The sequence below is a fragment of the Ranitomeya variabilis genome, chromosome 7, assembly GCF_051348905.1.
Source record: "Ranitomeya variabilis isolate aRanVar5 chromosome 7, aRanVar5.hap1, whole genome shotgun sequence".
Classification (NCBI taxonomy): Eukaryota; Metazoa; Chordata; class Amphibia; order Anura; family Dendrobatidae; genus Ranitomeya; species Ranitomeya variabilis.
Window position 1 is genome coordinate 190,011,990 of NC_135238.1, and position 17,309 is coordinate 190,029,298.

Below are 17,309 nucleotides of genomic sequence, written 5' to 3' on the forward strand. Positions count from 1 at the left end.
AACGCCAGTGTCAACGTCTAGAGTGAAGCAGCGACTCTGGGATGCTGGCCTTCAGGGCAGAGTGGCAAAGGTAAAGCCATATCTGAGACTGGCTAATAAAAGGAAAAGATTAATATGGGCAAAAGAAAACAGACATTGGACAGAGGAAGATTGGAAAAAAGTGTTATGGACAGACGAATCCAAGTTTGAGGTGTTTGGATCACAGAAGAACATTTATGAGACGCAGAACAACTTAAAAGATGCTGGAATAGTGCCTGACGCCATCTGTCAAGCATGGTGGAGGTAATGTGATGGTCTGCGGTTGCTTTTGTGCTGGTAAAGTGGGAGATTTGTTCAAGGTAAATGGGATTTTGAATGAGGAAGGCTATCACTCTATTTTGCAACGCCATGCCATACCCTGTGGACAGCGCTTGATTGGAGCCAATTTCATCCTACAACAGGACAATGACCAAAGCACAGCTCCAAATTATGCAAGAACTATTTAGGGTAGAAGCCGGCAGCTGGTATTCTATCTGTAATGGAGCGGCCAGCGCAGTCACCAGATCTCAACCCCATTGAGCTGTTGTGGGAGCAGCCTGACCGTATGATGCAAAAAGTGCCCAAAAAGCCAAACCAACTTGTGGGAGGGGCTTCTGGAAGCATGGGGTGAAATTTCTCCAGATTACCTCAGCAAATTAACTGCTAGAATGCCAAAGGTCTGCAATGCTGTAATTGCTGCAAAGGGAGCATTCTTTGACGAAAGCAAAGTTTGAAGGAGAAAATTATTATTTCAAATAAAAATCTTTTTTTTTAACCTTGTCAATGTCTGGACTAGATTTTCAATTCATTTGGCAATTCATTTGATTAATAAAACTATGAGTTTTCATGGAAAACACAAAATTGTCTGGGTGACCCTAAACTTTTGAATGGTAGTGTATGTACACTGTTTATTCGCTGTAGGTGTATATTTCTATAGATAGTTTATTCACGGCTGGTATCTTATATTCATGCTTACTGTTTATTTGCAGTAGGTGTATATTTCTATATATAGTTTATTTACGGCTCGTATCTTATATTTATGTATACTGTTTGTTCGCTGTAGGTGTATATTTCTATAGATAGTTTATTCACGGCTGTTTATTCGCAGTAGGTGTATATTTCTATATATAGTCAATTCACGGCTGGTATCTTACATTTATGTATACTGTTTATTCGCAGTAGGTGTATATTTCTATATATAGTTTATTCACGGCTGGTATTTTATATTTATATACATTGTTTATTTGCTGCTGGTATGTATTTATGTGTGCTGTTGATTCACTGGGGGTATACATTTGCACATACTGATGTCCAAACTGAGATTTTTTGGAGTTTAGATTTCTTACTAACTTTTTTTTATTTTTGGGTGGGCACCATTTCAGTTTTTGCCTCAGGTAACAGGAAAGTTAAAATCATTTCTGGTCAGAGCTATCATTAAATGGAAAATCATTCTACTCTTCAATGTAGCTGTATACTATAGTATATGTAATGAAAAAAAATATCTGATTGATTAAACCTGAACTTATATAAACCTTTTGTAGTAATTGGCATATTTAGAATTCAGAAATAATGAAAATGAGCCACAGATGAGCACAGAATAATATATATTCTCAGACTTTTCAATAAATAATTGCATACACATCAATAATCTCAAAGTATTAAGATGACAACATTATCATACTTAAATTAACTAAGTGTCATTCCACAATGAAGACATCAGAAGCTAAGGGATCCCCAATAATGAAATAATGATGCAAGAAATAGTAACTTCAGATGTGTCTGGAGCAGAAGAAAAATGTTGCCTAATGTCTCTGAATATAAGGTAAATAATCTGTGTATAGAGCAAATAGATGATACATTACATGACCTGAACATGAAAGTCTATATACATACGTACATGGTCCACTATTAGGTCTTGAGAAGACACTGTTCTTAGAGAGATGAAGACGGTGGTTGGAGCAATACATTTTCATAAAATTAGGATGTCAATGGGGACAAGGGTATATTACATCTCATTAAAGAGAATCTTTCACTAGGTTTTATATACCCCATCTGAGAGCAGCATGATGTAGGGGCAGAGACCCTGATTCCAGTGATATGTTACTTACTTCACAGGGTGGTGTAGTTTTTTTAATTAAAAACGGTTTTCTCTGCTGCAGTTCTCTGAATGCTGAGCTCTGTATAGCTCCACCCACATCACTAATTGGCAGCTTTCTATGTACACTGTGTATAGGAGGAAAGAAGCCAATCAGAGGTGGGGGCGGGGTGTAACTACCTGGCAGTAGGCCAAGTAGTACTCTACTCTAGTACTCCAGTCTCCTGCTGGTAAAACAGTGATTACACAAAAAATGCACTCAGCAGCCCAGTTAGTGCTACATCAATGGAATCAGGGTCTCTGACCCTACATTATGCCTCTTTCAAATTAAGTTAAAAAAAACACCTGGTGACAAATTTCCTTTAATTTTTTTTTTTTTTTACATAAAAACATTACTTAGGGTCTTGTCATGCTGAGGTCTTATCAATTTTGCCTACTCCTTTGTTCCATGGCACGATACAGTAATGTCTTGATCCACTTGGTCATCTTTAAAATTTGGTCACATGCTCTTTCGTGAGACTGATTGTGACCAAAACCCCCCAAAAAAGTGTCTGTCCAAGATTCAATCAGCCCTTCCTGGATCACGATCACTCTCACAGATTGAAACAAATGTGTGATCCTTTTTACTTTCTATCATCTTGTCTTCTTTGGATCTGACGTTTGATATTCGCACTGTTAGAGATTAATATATTTAAAGGGAACCTGTCAGCAGGATTGTGCACAGTAACCTACACACAGGGTCAGGTCTGCGCCGTTATACTGATTACAATGATACCTTGGTTGATGAAATAAGTCTTGTGGTTGTTGTTTAATCTTTATCTGTAGCTTTCAGTTAATGAGATTCTCGTGCTCCAGGGCGGCCTGTGGGGGTCTTCATGTGGTGCTCTGCTTAGATAATCATCAGTATGGGCTTATGATAGGTCACTGATCCTTTAGTGACCTGCCCCCTATTTTATTTATTTTATTTTATATTGCATATACTATGGTGTGTTTAGAAAAAATAAATTGGCATTGAACAAAATGACACCGGCTGTGGTGCCTGCGCACTAGCGTGTAAAGCATTATGCCTATAATACTGACAGGTAAAAAAAAAATAGTAGCCAATTTTTTTTTCTCTCTAGCAAAATGGCGCCGGCGCAGTAGCATCTATCAGAACAGCACTATTTTGATGAAGGTAATTTTTTTTTACCTGGCAATATTATAGACATAATGCTTTACATACTAATGCGCCAGCGCTATTTTTTTCAAAGTAAATTTATTTTTTCTGAACACACCATAGTGTATGCAGTATGTAAAATAGGGGGCAGGTCACTGAGGGATCAGTGACCTGTCATAAGCCATACAGATGCATATGTGAGCAGAGCACCACATAAAGCCCCACCCACAGCCCCACAGCTCCGCCCACAGGCCGCCCCTGAGCACGAGAATCTCATTAACTCAAAACTGAAAATAAAGATTAAAAAACAACCACAAGGCGGATTTCATCAACCAAGGTATCATTGTAATCAGAATAACGGCCCCGACCTGACACTGTCTGTAGGTTACTGAGCACAATCCTGCTGACAGGTTCCCTTTAAGTGAATATTGATATAGAGGAGCATTGCAGAATAGGAAATAAAGGGCCCCTATTTATATGAACTGTTCTGGGCTGTATATTCAAACCAGTTATACTCGTAACTATAGCGGATACTAAATATATGGACACTGCAATGTGGTTAATTCAATGTTATGGTTAATTTTGAACAGAGGACTGACATTATACTGATTGTAGAACAGAGTTGAGCAAAAAGATTTGCGCTGTCTTGATTCAGCATCGAGTTCGCTGATCTGTGGCAGCCGGATCATGGCAGTCTTCACTTCCGCACTTGGCATCTTCGGCCTGGCACCATGGGTTGCTCTTGCCCTTACTAGGCATTTCATGGCATGGTGGGGCCTGGTAAGTGAAAGAGGAACCTATAATGCTGGGCTGAGAATACAGACGTGAAGACCGCCACAGAGAACCGGGCTGGATGCCGGACCCGGGCAGCGTGAACCTCTTTGTGTTAGTGCTGGCTGTGTGGGTACCAATATTTGCTCTACTCTACATCAAAGGGTAAATGGTGGAAAATAGCAGCAAGGCAGCACCCGTGTGTAGGTACTCAGTGGCCCTGGGGTGGGTAGATATTAATATTTCAGGATACAATATAGGGAGGATTATAAAGAGGACAGGATGGTACAAGACACTACTGTGTGCACATGGAAAGTGTGCATAGCACTGGCGGAAGTAGTCAAGAGGGACCCCCAAAGTTGTGTGACCCCAGAAAAATAAGGATTAGGAAGGAAGACCAATCCATTAGCGTTAGTGAATTTCAAAGGGATTGTCCAGAAAAATAGTTTTCAAGAACATTACATGAAACATAAGGAGCACATTCTGTGTGCAGCATTTTAGAGAAGTCTTATTTGTCTTTGGATGCGTTCTTTGATCACAATCACCAAAATTTAGGGGAATTCTGTAAGAATTTAGTGCAAATGATCTGCAATACCCCGCAGCAACCACTGACATACATAGCTCATTGTAGCCTATTAATCGATTGTATGCCGCAGACTGTAACGAGAGTTTTACCTTCACGATAGCATCAATTAAATCATAACTCTATTAAATATGATGAGAACATGCTAATTACCTAATCACTAAATCACAAACCCATTTCGGATTCATTTTCACATTATCATTTCATTCAAGACGACACAATAAATACATGAAACAGCAGCAGCGTAATCCTTCACAGACGTATTGACTTGCCATTTTCCTAAAATTACTCTGTGTCCCCTAGGAAAATTGAATGCATAGTCTTTTATCAAAAAATATTGGGCATGCACGTGCTGCTGTATGAACACCAAAAGTTACGTCTAAATACTCTGTATACTGAGCCCAGCTAGTATGTATGTAATGGCCAGTTATTGTAACATCATCTCTCAGCATGCATGCATTGCAATACATTAGTTACACATCAGAGCGTATGTGTCTGCTGGAAGCAATGGCTCATGATGGCGCTACATGGAATTACACACACGAATCCTTAAGCACTCGTAAAGCAGCTTTGGCAAGTCCTGCATGGATCGCACAGGTCCTGTAGACGGGACGATGACAGAAAATAACAGAATGGATGGCTATGGGCCGAAGGGTCAGAGTAGGAAGTCATAGGAGGAAATTACAGCGTGCCCATCCCGGTAACCTCAGACGTCAGCCTGGAAAAAAAAAGCATAAAAGAAACAGATGTAGTGTAAAGAATGGAGTAGTAAGGAGTTAAAAAGGTCAGACACACCAATAATAACTCTTTAAAGAGAACCTATTGCTCTTACTTTATTCTCGCTGCTCCCCTGAGTATTATTTTTGTGTATTTTTTTAATCTACCTTATGTTTCCAGAGATATAGACCTTTTTATTCAGTGGCAATTTTTAGTACTAACCAAGAAGGCGGTGTTCACATGATTCCTCGGGGGCGTGTCTTCAGTCTGCTCTGCATTACTACTCTGTAAGATACGCCCCCTTGGTAATGACCATTAATAGCAGCACTGAATAAAAAGACATATATCTCCGTAACCATATGGAGGATTAAAAACAATGCAGAGTACTCAGGGGAGCAGAGGAAACAAAATAAGACTCTCCTCCAGTAGATGATAGAGGAGAAAATAGATCCAGCATGTACAATTTTGGACTGGAGATACTTTTGTTCTCTAAGAGATAGGCCACTGCCGAAGATGTCTGGCAGTGGCTCTTTCATAGAGAACACAGGTGTGCTCTGCAGACAGCTATTTATTGGGGGCTTCAGACAGATATAGTAAATCATTCCCAGTATATCAGTAAAAGCAAAATAATCAATGTGTATCCCACTTTATACAAATGTCAGTATTCTGCCATTCTCTGTAGTATAGCTCTATCTCTTCAATGAGAGCCGATATACTTTGCATCTAAGGTATCTCATCCAGTCAACCAGTACCCAGCTTTGTAACAATGAGGGGCGATCACCCCCAAATTGTTGTCTTATGGAGGAATATTTGACTGGTATGAGGTAGCTTACTTACTTCTGCATGAGAGCTCATTTTCATCATCATTTTCATCTTTTTTCCATGGAGAGGCTTTCAATTCCTCCGAATGCATGTGGTGCGCCCGAAGGCGAGGAGAGTGAAGCCACTGCTGATTGGCCGTAGGGATCACATGACATTGTTATGAGAAAGGCGGCGGCAACATCGCTGGAATGACGCTGGCACCGGAGGTGAGTATAGGTGTTATTATTTTACAAGAGGGAAACATAGGGATTGAGAAGGGAATGTCCAAGTAGTGCACAACCCCTTTAAATTATTCCTCTCTTCAATAATAGGCCATGCCTTTCCTCAATAGTGTGTTTGTGTGTAGACGTGCCAAATGCTGAGCTGATTTAGAGAAAGTGTTCTGTGTGTTCATATTTCAATCTATTGCAAAAATCATAAGTACAGGCTGTCCCTGAGTTACGGACATCCACCTTACGAACAACTTATGTCTGGTCCTCTTCTTTCTGCCATCGTGAGCTGCATCTCCGACCCCTTAACTACAGCCCAGAACTTCCACTCGCGTCTAGGCCTTGGAGGTCATTTTGTGTGGTAAGGTCTCAATGTTGTGACGTTGAGATGTGCATAAGGACCTTATGATGCACAGTGACCATCTGAGGTATGGATGTGTCTACAAGTCCTGGCTTATAGTGAAGATAACGTAGAAAGAAAAGGACCAGATGGCGGACAGCAAGCAGTGAGGTGACCGGAAAGTTCAGCAATGACATTTTTTGGGGGTTTTTGTGCCAGCTCTGCTCCATTATACATACAAATTCAGGTTAAGAACAGTCCTACAGAACTAAGCCTATATACCAGAGGTGTCAAACTGCATTCCTCGAGGGCCACCAACAGGTCATGTTTTCAGGATTTCCTTGTATTGCACAGGTGATAATTTAATCACCTGCACAGAATGATTCCAGCACCTTGTGGAATGCTAAGGAAATCCTGAAAACATGACCTGTTGGCGGCCCTCGAGGAATGCAGTTTGACACCTCTGCTATATACTGTAGTTCATAACCCGGTATAGCCTGTAAAAGTGAAACGTAATAACCCAGTATATTTTAGGTCTGTTTTTTGTATATGCTCATTCTCTCTCTCTACATGTTTGACAAGTGTGAAGATAATTTCTGGTTTGGTGTAAGCTACATTATTTGCTCTGATTTACACAAGTCTGATGTTTTTTGTAACTGTGCGGGGTTCTCTGAAAATTTACAGAGAGCCCTGCCATCAAATAAAGGGTAGTGCATGAATGAGAGGAAGATTCCACCTTATCCTGATATATACAGTATCATAAACTTCATGTATTCACATGGACAACTGATTTATCCAGAAAATAAAATGATAATGTTACATATAAAATTTTTATTTTTGCACTATTGTCTCTCTCATTGATCTCTACAACCGTTGGGTCCTGGCCTGCCATGTCAAGCGACAGCATGTGGTCTGCAGTGGTGAACTCTGAAGGTAACAGTACATACACCCAGCCAGGAGACCCCTTCTTCTGTAGCGTCCGGGATCACAGAAGCGACCCTCAGCCAGGGTGTCTGCCTGCATTACAACTACCTTACACAATGCCAGAAATATTACCTGGCATTGATGAGGTACTGAGCAAGGCTGATGTTAGCTGGGCTTCCAGTGATAGTGATCTGACGCTCCGCTGACCCCTCCATGGCGCTGGCTATTTTGATTTGTGCTCCAGACATCTGTCGAATTTCATTGATTTTGGTCCCTTGGCGTCCGATGATGCAGCCTATTAGCTGAAAAATGAGAAAAGCTGCAACATATCCAGGCATGAAAGGGTATGGGAACAAAAGTTGTCCCAACTCATTTTATTACAAGGATTGTACTACTGCATTCAGCACAATACAACACTATATGGAATGGGGGGGTAAATATGATAAAATATAAAAGCAGCAGGAAAATATAAAGAACGTATACAATGAGTAATAAGGACAAATCTAGGTTGATGTAATATTGAAACCATCAATTATTCTCAATTGTGTCTTTTTTATCATAATCTGAATTTGGTAACATGGAGAAAGATTAAGGAAGTTTATATTCATGTCACAGAATAATATTTTGCAAATGGTCGGATATGACAGCATCAATTGGCTTATAATAACCTCTTTCCTGCTAATGATTCCCCGCAAAGCCGAGGAAAGTTTCCGGACGCTACCTCTGACGACTCTCACTCGAAGCTATTTGGATATGTATCATGTCGTCTAATTGTAAAAACAAATGGCACTGAGCCCCGAGTCATCTGTCCAATTGGCACATAGGGGTGAATTCCCATTTGCTTTGTTACGTAGGAATTATTTTGAGTCAATTACTCTTAAAATCATGTGAAAGAAGGACGTCAGCAATAAGGTGTCATACTCACATCATTTGGTATGGTGAGTTCATGAGTACTTGCCTGGGAACTGGCATCCATACCTAATATGTGAAGACATAGTGTTAGAGTAAAGTCATCATTTCCAAATATCCCGACTACATCTGTAGCTCACCTTCACCTTCTCCTTGCTATCTCCTACTTGAGAGCACAATTTCAACTTTAGGCTCTTGTCATTTCTCAAATTTGATCCTATTTTCCAACATTATGCTCACTTAATTTGCAAGAAAAGTAGCCAAATTTCAAGCCAATGCCAAGAATGTTCTTATTTTCCCAAGTACTTACCTGAACTGTACATGAGTGTTTGTAAATATTTAAGTCTTATTTATGTAATTTTTAACCTGTCACTTGTTGTGTGTGGTTTTTTTAACCTGGTTTTTCACTTTTCTCTTAAATCTGGCATGATCTTTTTTTGCTCTTGTGCCTCTCACAGGAATTCCTGAGATCCTGCCCCCTCTTCTCTTTATTTATTTATTTTTCTAATTTATATAGTTCCATTAATTCCACAGCGCTTTTCAGACATTATCGGCACTGTCCTCAATGGGGCTCACAATCTAAATTCCCTATCGGTATGTCTTTGGAGTGTGGGAGGAAACCGGAGAACCCTGAGGAAACCCAAGCAAACCAGTGGAGAACATACAAACTCCTTCCAGATGTTGTCCTTGGTGGGATTTAAACCCAGGACCCCAGCGCTGCAAGGCTGCAATGCTAACCACCGAGTCACCATAAATGTAGTCTTTCTAGCCTACTGAGCATGGTCCTCAGAAAGACTCCCATAGTGAAGAGTTGAGGACCATGACGACTTGGCTAACAATACTAGATTTGCATACAGAAGAGAGAGGCCATATATCAGGAATGGAGAAGTGCAGGAATAAAAGAAAAACATTGATTCAGAGGAGAAGCATATTTTACACCAAGTAAAAAAATAACATATTGAACCACTAAAATACTGGTATTTCTACAGTGCAGGAGCTGTAGCAGCATTGCACTGAAAATGTAGCATTCATGTCTTTTCCTGAGAGGAATGAAATTGAAAATATATAACTAACTATACTGGAAGATATTCTATGTCAAAAAAGTGTTCCATGTCAGAAAGTTTGCAGACCAATGGTTCTTTAAAATGCACCCCTTTAGGTCTTTGTGACTATTAACTCCACTTGACAAGTAAAGGGTCTTCAAGGGCACACAGTTCTCCAGCCTTCTGACTGCATTGTTGCTGAGGGTGGGCAGATGATGAGTGCGGACCAGAGTCTTTGGGTTTTACAGGACTGATATCCGCAGCTCTGGGTCAGGAAATGCCAGGCAGGAGAAAGTGAGACACACTGTCAGACTTCTCTTGCACAGTTCAACGTATCATGGGGAAAGTGAGCAGTGATTTACCACTCAAGCAGATGATTGATGGGGACCAGGGTCTTGGAATTTTGCAGGTCTGATAACAGCAGCTCTGGCTCAGGAGCTGACAGGCAGGAGGAGAGGAGCAACACTGTCGGACTTTTCTATGGAAATTAATGGGCTGGAAAAAGGTGACTGGGATCTTAGGAGCTAACTGTCAAATCCCAGCATTTACTGTATTTAATGCATATGTTCAGCTATCTTCTGGTGGTCAATCACCTAGGCAATGGGCTGTCAACAATGTAAGATAAAAGATCTATGCAGGAGAATGATAGACTTAAGGCAAGGCAATGACTTGAGGCAAGTTAATTACAAACCAGCTTATTTTCATGCTTTCTAACCATATATACCATTTAGCATATATACAGTGGATACGGAAAGTATTCAGACCCCTTTAAATTTTTCACTCTTTGTTTCATTGCAGCCATTTGGTAAATTCAAAAAAGTTCACTTGAAAGGTTTCCGTATAGAAATCAGCTGATTGCTGGGGATCACAGGAGTCAGATAACTCCAAATTTGACAAGTACTTTATTTAATTTTTAAAAGGATTGTCTGTTATAAAAAATATTTGGGGGGGGCATGGATAGGCTTAAAATAAAAAACAGTGTCATACTCACTTACCAGCGCTCCCTTGGATGAAGCTTAGGCCACTCCGGAGGTCTGTGCCAGCTCTGGAAGCTATATCTGCTTCGTTCGGGAACTCAGGGGACTGCTGCAAACTGCAAATAGCTACAGGTGACTAGAAGATCATGTCATCTGATGATCTCCCGAGCTCGGAAATTTGGAGGCCTACTGTACTTAACACATTGAATTCTTTCTCATGTTACTCAAACCAGTCCTGTACATTTTTGCAGTATGGCACCTTCAAATAAAAAAGACCACTGCCATTATGGAATACCCTTGCTATGAAGTCGTGTATTTGGTCTGTACAATGTTCATGTAGATTTCACATCCACATGAATGCCAGGAGCCAAGAGTTCCCAGCAGAACATTGCCCAGAGCATCATACAGATTTCTCATAGTGCACCGTGGTGCCATCACATCACCTGTCCATCCACAGACCAGTATCAGTAGAGGACGCCATTTCCATCGCTCCATGGTCCAGTTCAGAAGCTCATTTGCTAATTTTAGGTACATTTCACTGTGAATATTGTTCACTACGGGAACTCTGACTAATCTGCCGCTACTCAGCTTCTTACACAACAAGGTGTGATGCAAGTTGCCTTCTAACACGTCACTATTGTAGCCATCATCATTACCTTTGTAACCAATTTGTGCTACATTAGCTCTTCTGCGGGATTGGACCAGGTAGAGTAGCCTTTATTCCCCCATAGCATCAATGAGCTCTCGGTGACCATGACCTTGATGTTGTTTTTTTTTAATCTACTACCTATTGCATAATTCAACTAATCAACTTTAAAGGGGACCTGTCATGTCCCCACAAACTATTAAACTGCAGATATAGGGTTAATCTGCAAGTTATACAATTCAATGCTGTCCACCTGCCTAAATGAAGGTGTGGCTACAGGGAGGAAATTAGCTTCATTCCTCCCAGGAGCTAATGGCTTCCAGTCATTGAGGCATGCTGGCGTGGCTACAGTCACTGCTCAATACACGGTGATCGTCATCTGCACACAAACCCCAGCACTTTGATTGACAGCTGGCTCTCCCTTCCTTTAAGGGAAGAAATGCATATAAAGATGGATATATAGTGCACATTTAAGTGGTACGGTGCCTGTTTAATTCAGATACTAATAAGGAGGCAGTGGCCGCAGTGTGTGTGTGTCAGCACTAACGCTATGTCAATGCTCAGACGCACAGGTTCAGCTTAGGCAGTACTGGCATTTCGCAGGTGAGCGCTGTTAATCAAAAGTGCTTGAAATCACCAAAATGCACATTGAGGAGTCATATCGGTGCATTGTGCCACGCCAATGGTCACGCAGAAAACCCTTATTTGCATTTAAACTAAAATTAATTTTCACAGGCACTGTACCACTAAAATGTATAGCGCTAGTATTACTAGTAGTACTGGCAGTTTACGATGCATTTTGGTGTGACTCCCCTTAACCTTTTTTTTAGTCTATTGTATGTGATTCAGCATCTAGTATGAAACTGGAATATTTTACTTTCTGCATTATTATTTTCTGATGATTCAGTCCATTCCGTATAAATAAATTTGTCATGTGTAAATAAATTTGTGCAAATGCTAAATACTGACTTTTTGCAGATTGAGTCAAATTGCTAACATCTTAGGGTACGTGCACACGTTCAGGAAAATTCTACTGCAAATCCTGATGTGTTGGCAGGAAAAGCGCTGCATAAAATGCGCTTGTTTTTGTTGCATTTTTCTGGATACATTCGGGTATGTGCACACGCTGTGGATTTCCTGCAGATTTACCGCGTTTTTTTGTATTTTTTGTGCGTATTTCACCTGCAGATTACTATTATGGAGCAGGAGTAAACAGTACAAAAAATTGACATGCTGCGGAATAAACAACGCAGCGTTTTCCCGCGTTTTTTCCGCAGCATGTGTACTGCAGATTTTGTTTTCCATAGGTTTACATGGTACTGTAAACGCATGGAAAGCTGCTGTGAATCTGCAGCGGCCAATCCGCTGTGGATCCACAGCAAAATCCGCAGCGTGTGCACATAGCCTTCTTGTTGGAGATTTTTCCTAACTCATTAGTAAAGGTGAAATCTGCAGTAAAAATGCTGAAAGAATTTCAACATGCTGCATATTTAGACCTCTCAGGAAAAAATAGGCAACATGTGCATGAGATTTTAGAAATCCCACTCACTTTGCTGGTACTAAGAAATCTTTCTGGTTTTGTGACAAAATTGTGCAGAAAAACATGAAACATTCTGTGCAAGCCGGGGTGTGACCTCCCTGTTTCTGAGCTAGAGATTGTATATAAGGCTTCCCCAGTCTGGTGATCCCTGGTTGGGCCCAGTCCTTTTGTCTGCCCTTATTCCCACTGATGTCAACATTGACAAATGGTAAGGTTTTAATATTAGACAGTGTAGGACTGTCCCGATCAGAGTTACCTTGACGCAGTGGGATGGCTTTTGTGCTATGTTTTGATCAAAAAACAGTATTACTAAAAACTCTGTGTTATTTAAATGCACTTTTGATTTTTTACTTTGTTACATCAGGGTTTTTGCTTACTTTTTCTCTTCTAGGTTTTAATGTTTTGTGGCCATTGTGAACATGCGTTTAACTTCTGCATGTGTACCAACTCAAGTGAAGCTCAATTTTTGTGTTTTTTTTTTCTTTGTATTGTTCCATTCTGTGCAAGCCGGGGTGTGGCCTCCCTGTTTCTGAGCTAGAGATTGTATATAAGGCTTCCCCAGTCTGGTGTTCCCTGGTTGGGCCCAGTCCTTTTGTCTGACCTTATTCACACTGAGGTCAACATTGACACATGGTAAGGTTTTAATATTAGACAGTGAAGACTGACCTGTTCAGAGTTACCTTGACGCGGTGGGATCGTTTTTGTGCTTTTTTTAATCAAAAAACAGTATTACTAAAAACTCTGTGTTATTTAAATGCACTTTTGCTTTTTTACTTAGTCACATCAGGGTTTTTGCTTACTTTTTCTCTTGTAGGTTTTAATGGTACTGTAAATGCATGGAAAACTGCTGTGAATCTGCAGCGGCCAATCCGCTGCGGATCCGCAGCAAAATCCACAGCGTGTGTACACACCCTTCTTGTTGCAGATTTTTCCTAACTCATTAGTAAAGGTAAAATCTGCAGTGAAATATACTGAAAGAATTTCAACATGCTGCATTTGCTATCAGGAAAAAAAGGCAACATGTGCATGAGATTTTAGAAATCCCACTCACTTTGCTGGTACTAAGAAATCTTTCTGGTTTTGTGACAAAATTGCGCAGAAAAACATGAAACAAAAATGCAACGTGTGCACATACCCTTGTTCATTTTTTGTTGACATTCAATTTCTGACTTCCCCCAAGGGTTTTGCATCATTTTGTATTCAAGTAAAATAACAGAGCGATTCTCATGTGATTTATAACCGGTTGCAAAAAAGTACAATAAGTCACTTTCAATAACCAGAGACCTAACTATACACTGCCATTCCTATTCTCTAGTAATCACATTTTGTCCAGTCGCTTCCAAGCTGTGTTTCTGTTGGAAAATACCACTAACAAGTAATCAGATTTCACAACTGCATTATCCACAATAGGACAGATCTGATTCAGATTCTGCGGGAACATGATCATGACTGTTTTGAATTGGAGAGAAAAAAATTATTTATGGAAAAAAAAACAATGAAGTGAAGTTGAATTGTTGGAATATTTTACTGTGAAATGGTCAGACTATTTAATAAAAACTTAAAGAGGGCTCGTCACTTGTCATCGATATGTATTTTTTTTACCTGGTTTTAATGTCATAGTTCTGAATTTGGGGTTGTCTTTTGCTCCTGAGCCTCTCTGCTCCTGAGATATGGACCTCTCTTCCCTATAAATCACTTTTTAGACAAGTGGGTGTAGTCCTTAACTCTATATGGAAGTCTTAACACCCAGTTGGCAGAAAAAAAAAGACTAGATTTATATCCAGGCAAGATAAGCCATATCTCAGGAATAGAAAATGCATCGGACCAAAAACTAAATAATGCCACAATTCTGGAGAACAGCGGCATTTACACCAGATAAAATATTATATATTTATGGCAAGTGATAGGGCCTCATTAGAGAGTAACCATCATTGAAATTTTTAGTTTATAAATAAATAGTACAAATGAAAATAAGAAACTTTGTAATATATCTTATCAGAGAGATGTGCTTCTGTCCTCTCCAGAACTGATCTTCCATTCCCTGTTCAAGGATGAAAAATGTAAAATCTGTATTCAGTGAAGATAGACACATTACTGAGATAGGAGTTGACAGTTGGTGCTTTTAAAATTTTATGGAGATGGTAGTAGGGAGGAGCTAGAAGCAGATACAGACATTCTGCTGCAAGTTTTCCTGTTCGGGCTCACCAGGTGAGGTAGAGCTGCTAAGCCACTGGCCCGGGTGGGTGCACAAGACACTGGTGTTCGTGCAGCTTCCAGAGGACACCATGGGAACTAAGACTAACTTTACACTCAGAAGAAGATGGACAGATGGAGTGGAACCCAACAGGGATGGATACGAGTTGAAACATAGTAGTAGGAACCCTAGAGTTTCAATCCAACGGGTGTTGGTGACAATGGGTCAATCACTAAAGACGCATTCTACCTGTGAATTTAGAAATTTAGGAATGGCTGATCAGTCCAGGAGGACAAAGAAACAGAATTTTCTAATAAGATATATTATAAAGTTTCTTATTCTCATGTTTACTATTGATATATATGAAAAATGAAAATGATGGCTACTCTTTAAGTATATATAGGATTCTTAGGATGGATCATTATTAAATCTGTGATTGATACGAGAATGATATGTAAAATGTGTCTCCACCACCTTCCAACCCTTTATATTTGGTCCACAATCTTCTAATGTTCTAACTTTATTAAGATCCAGCTTTTACGTAAAAGGTCATCCACCCAATGAACTTTAGGTCAAATAGTGGAGACTCCTACAATATTAAATAGATCTACTTCTGATTTGAATGTTTTACCTGCTGACTGGCCCATCAAGTTTTGAGCTTCTTCAGAGGAATGTAAGGGCAGCTTTTCTCCTAAGGAGAAAGAAGAAATATATTGAACGTTCTTGCCCTTGAGGATATTAATCTTTTGCATCATCTAAAAAAGCTCATAAATTGATGAGAAAATGGAATAACTCCGGCAATACTACTAAATACAGATGACTATGTCTACCAAAGAACCACCAGAAGTTATCTAAGACCCAACCACTTATTATAGAGTGCAAGCTGATGGAGTTATCAGAACATTACTACGTACAGTGTATTAAAAAAAAAGAATTTAGTTCAATAAAAAACAATAAATGAACAAAAAAAATGAAATGCCTGAGACGTGAGAAGAGAAAAGAAGGAAGACTCTAGAACGGGAAAGTTGGGTACGTACCAGGGAAAGCAGGGGTGGTCTGTCCGAGGGGAGTAAAGGGGGTTTGCTGCATGGCCAACTGGTGGAGCTTGGTCAACTGCTGAGGGGTAGGAGGGACATTAGAACTAAGAAGGTTATTGTTAGAGAGTACAAGAAGTCACAGGCACAAGAAAACAGAGTCAAATAATAAAAGAAAACAAATCAGCAGGTTGCCATGGGACATGCACACACAATGTAGAGAAGAAAAGAGCTTGGCCCAAAATGACAAGAAGCATGTGACCTAACAATTCCCCCCTTAAAGGGGTTGTCCAGTGAAAACAAGTTATCACCTGTCCATAAAATAGGTGATAACTTACATCGTTGGGGACCGAAGGGACGATTTTTACCCCATTGCAGTACCTTTATCCTAGTTACAAAATGATGCAGCAGGTGGGATACCTGACTGCCGCTCTATTTGTCCTCTTTTGAGTTGCCGGAAAAAGTCAAGCATAAAGCTAAGCAGCCCCATAGAGAACGAGTAGAGCACAAATCACATATGGGTGCTACTGCTCCATTCTAATGGGGACAAAACGACCCTCTTCTATCGATTGGTGTGGGTTCCATAGCTCGGACACCCACCGATCGACAAGTTATCACCTACCCAATGGATAGCAGATAGCTTGCTTTCATTGGACAACTCCTTTAAAACTTTGATGAAATTAACAAATATTTCTGTGATGGAGCATATATTCTTCATGTTTACATAATGGGGCATTCTTTTTTATGTTCATTTGTGTTGCATTTATTTATTTATTTTTGTCAGTTTTTGGAAAGTCATTTTTAATTTTGACCATTTATGCGCTTTTGGCAAAGTCTATGATATCTTGCTGGATAATGTCCATTGGTACCTGGCCTTATAGGCCACCATAGATCTGCATTATAGCTGTACATAAAACAGCAAAAAGCTGAAGAATTCCACAAGTCCTTATGGAAGGCTCTAGTATTCCGTATTGTCATCATGAATTAGAAGATGTAAATCCTCTATGGGCTGTGTACACATTATACGCATCGGCTTGACCATACAGGCTACTTATGACATTTTTATTTAGAATTTGGATTATGTTTCTCTTTTATCCTGTGTAAATCTGTCAGCCATATGAGAAAAAATAAGAACAAGTTATGAAACGTAAACCTGATGGAGCCAAGTCCTCTTTCCATTGTGACGCACGTTCCATGGCCGCCCATCGAGTAACAAATACAGAGCTCCCATCTCAGACATATTAATATTATGAGCTAATATTAATTATCAGTAACATCAGCATGCTGGGGAAGAAAGTGTAAGGAAGAGGAGGGTGATATAAAATGAGAGA

General features: G+C 40.0%; 1 protein-coding gene across 8 annotated transcripts in view; it reads right to left on the reverse strand.

The window, feature by feature from the left end:
* Window positions 1-3,638: 3,638 nt before the first annotated feature.
* PCBP3 (poly(rC) binding protein 3) overlaps window positions 3,639-17,309 on the reverse strand; it is a 96,556-nt gene continuing 82,885 nt past the window's right edge. For 2 of the 8 annotated variants that reach the window (XM_077272564.1, XM_077272560.1), the window contains exons 11-15: window positions 15,982-16,057; window positions 15,576-15,635; window positions 8,561-8,613; window positions 7,768-7,937; window positions 3,639-5,341 (exon numbers count right to left, since the gene is read on the reverse strand). In XM_077272564.1, coding sequence (XP_077128679.1) covers window positions 5,305-5,341; window positions 7,768-7,937; window positions 8,561-8,613; window positions 15,576-15,635; window positions 15,982-16,057 — 396 coding nt within the window. In that variant the 3' untranslated portion in view covers window positions 3,639-5,304. Of the gene's footprint in view, window positions 5,342-7,767; window positions 7,938-8,560; window positions 8,614-15,575; window positions 15,636-15,981; window positions 16,061-17,309 lie in introns of all 8 variants that reach the window. The other 6 variants (XM_077272563.1, XM_077272559.1, XM_077272566.1 and 3 more) reach the window with 3 other exon arrangements.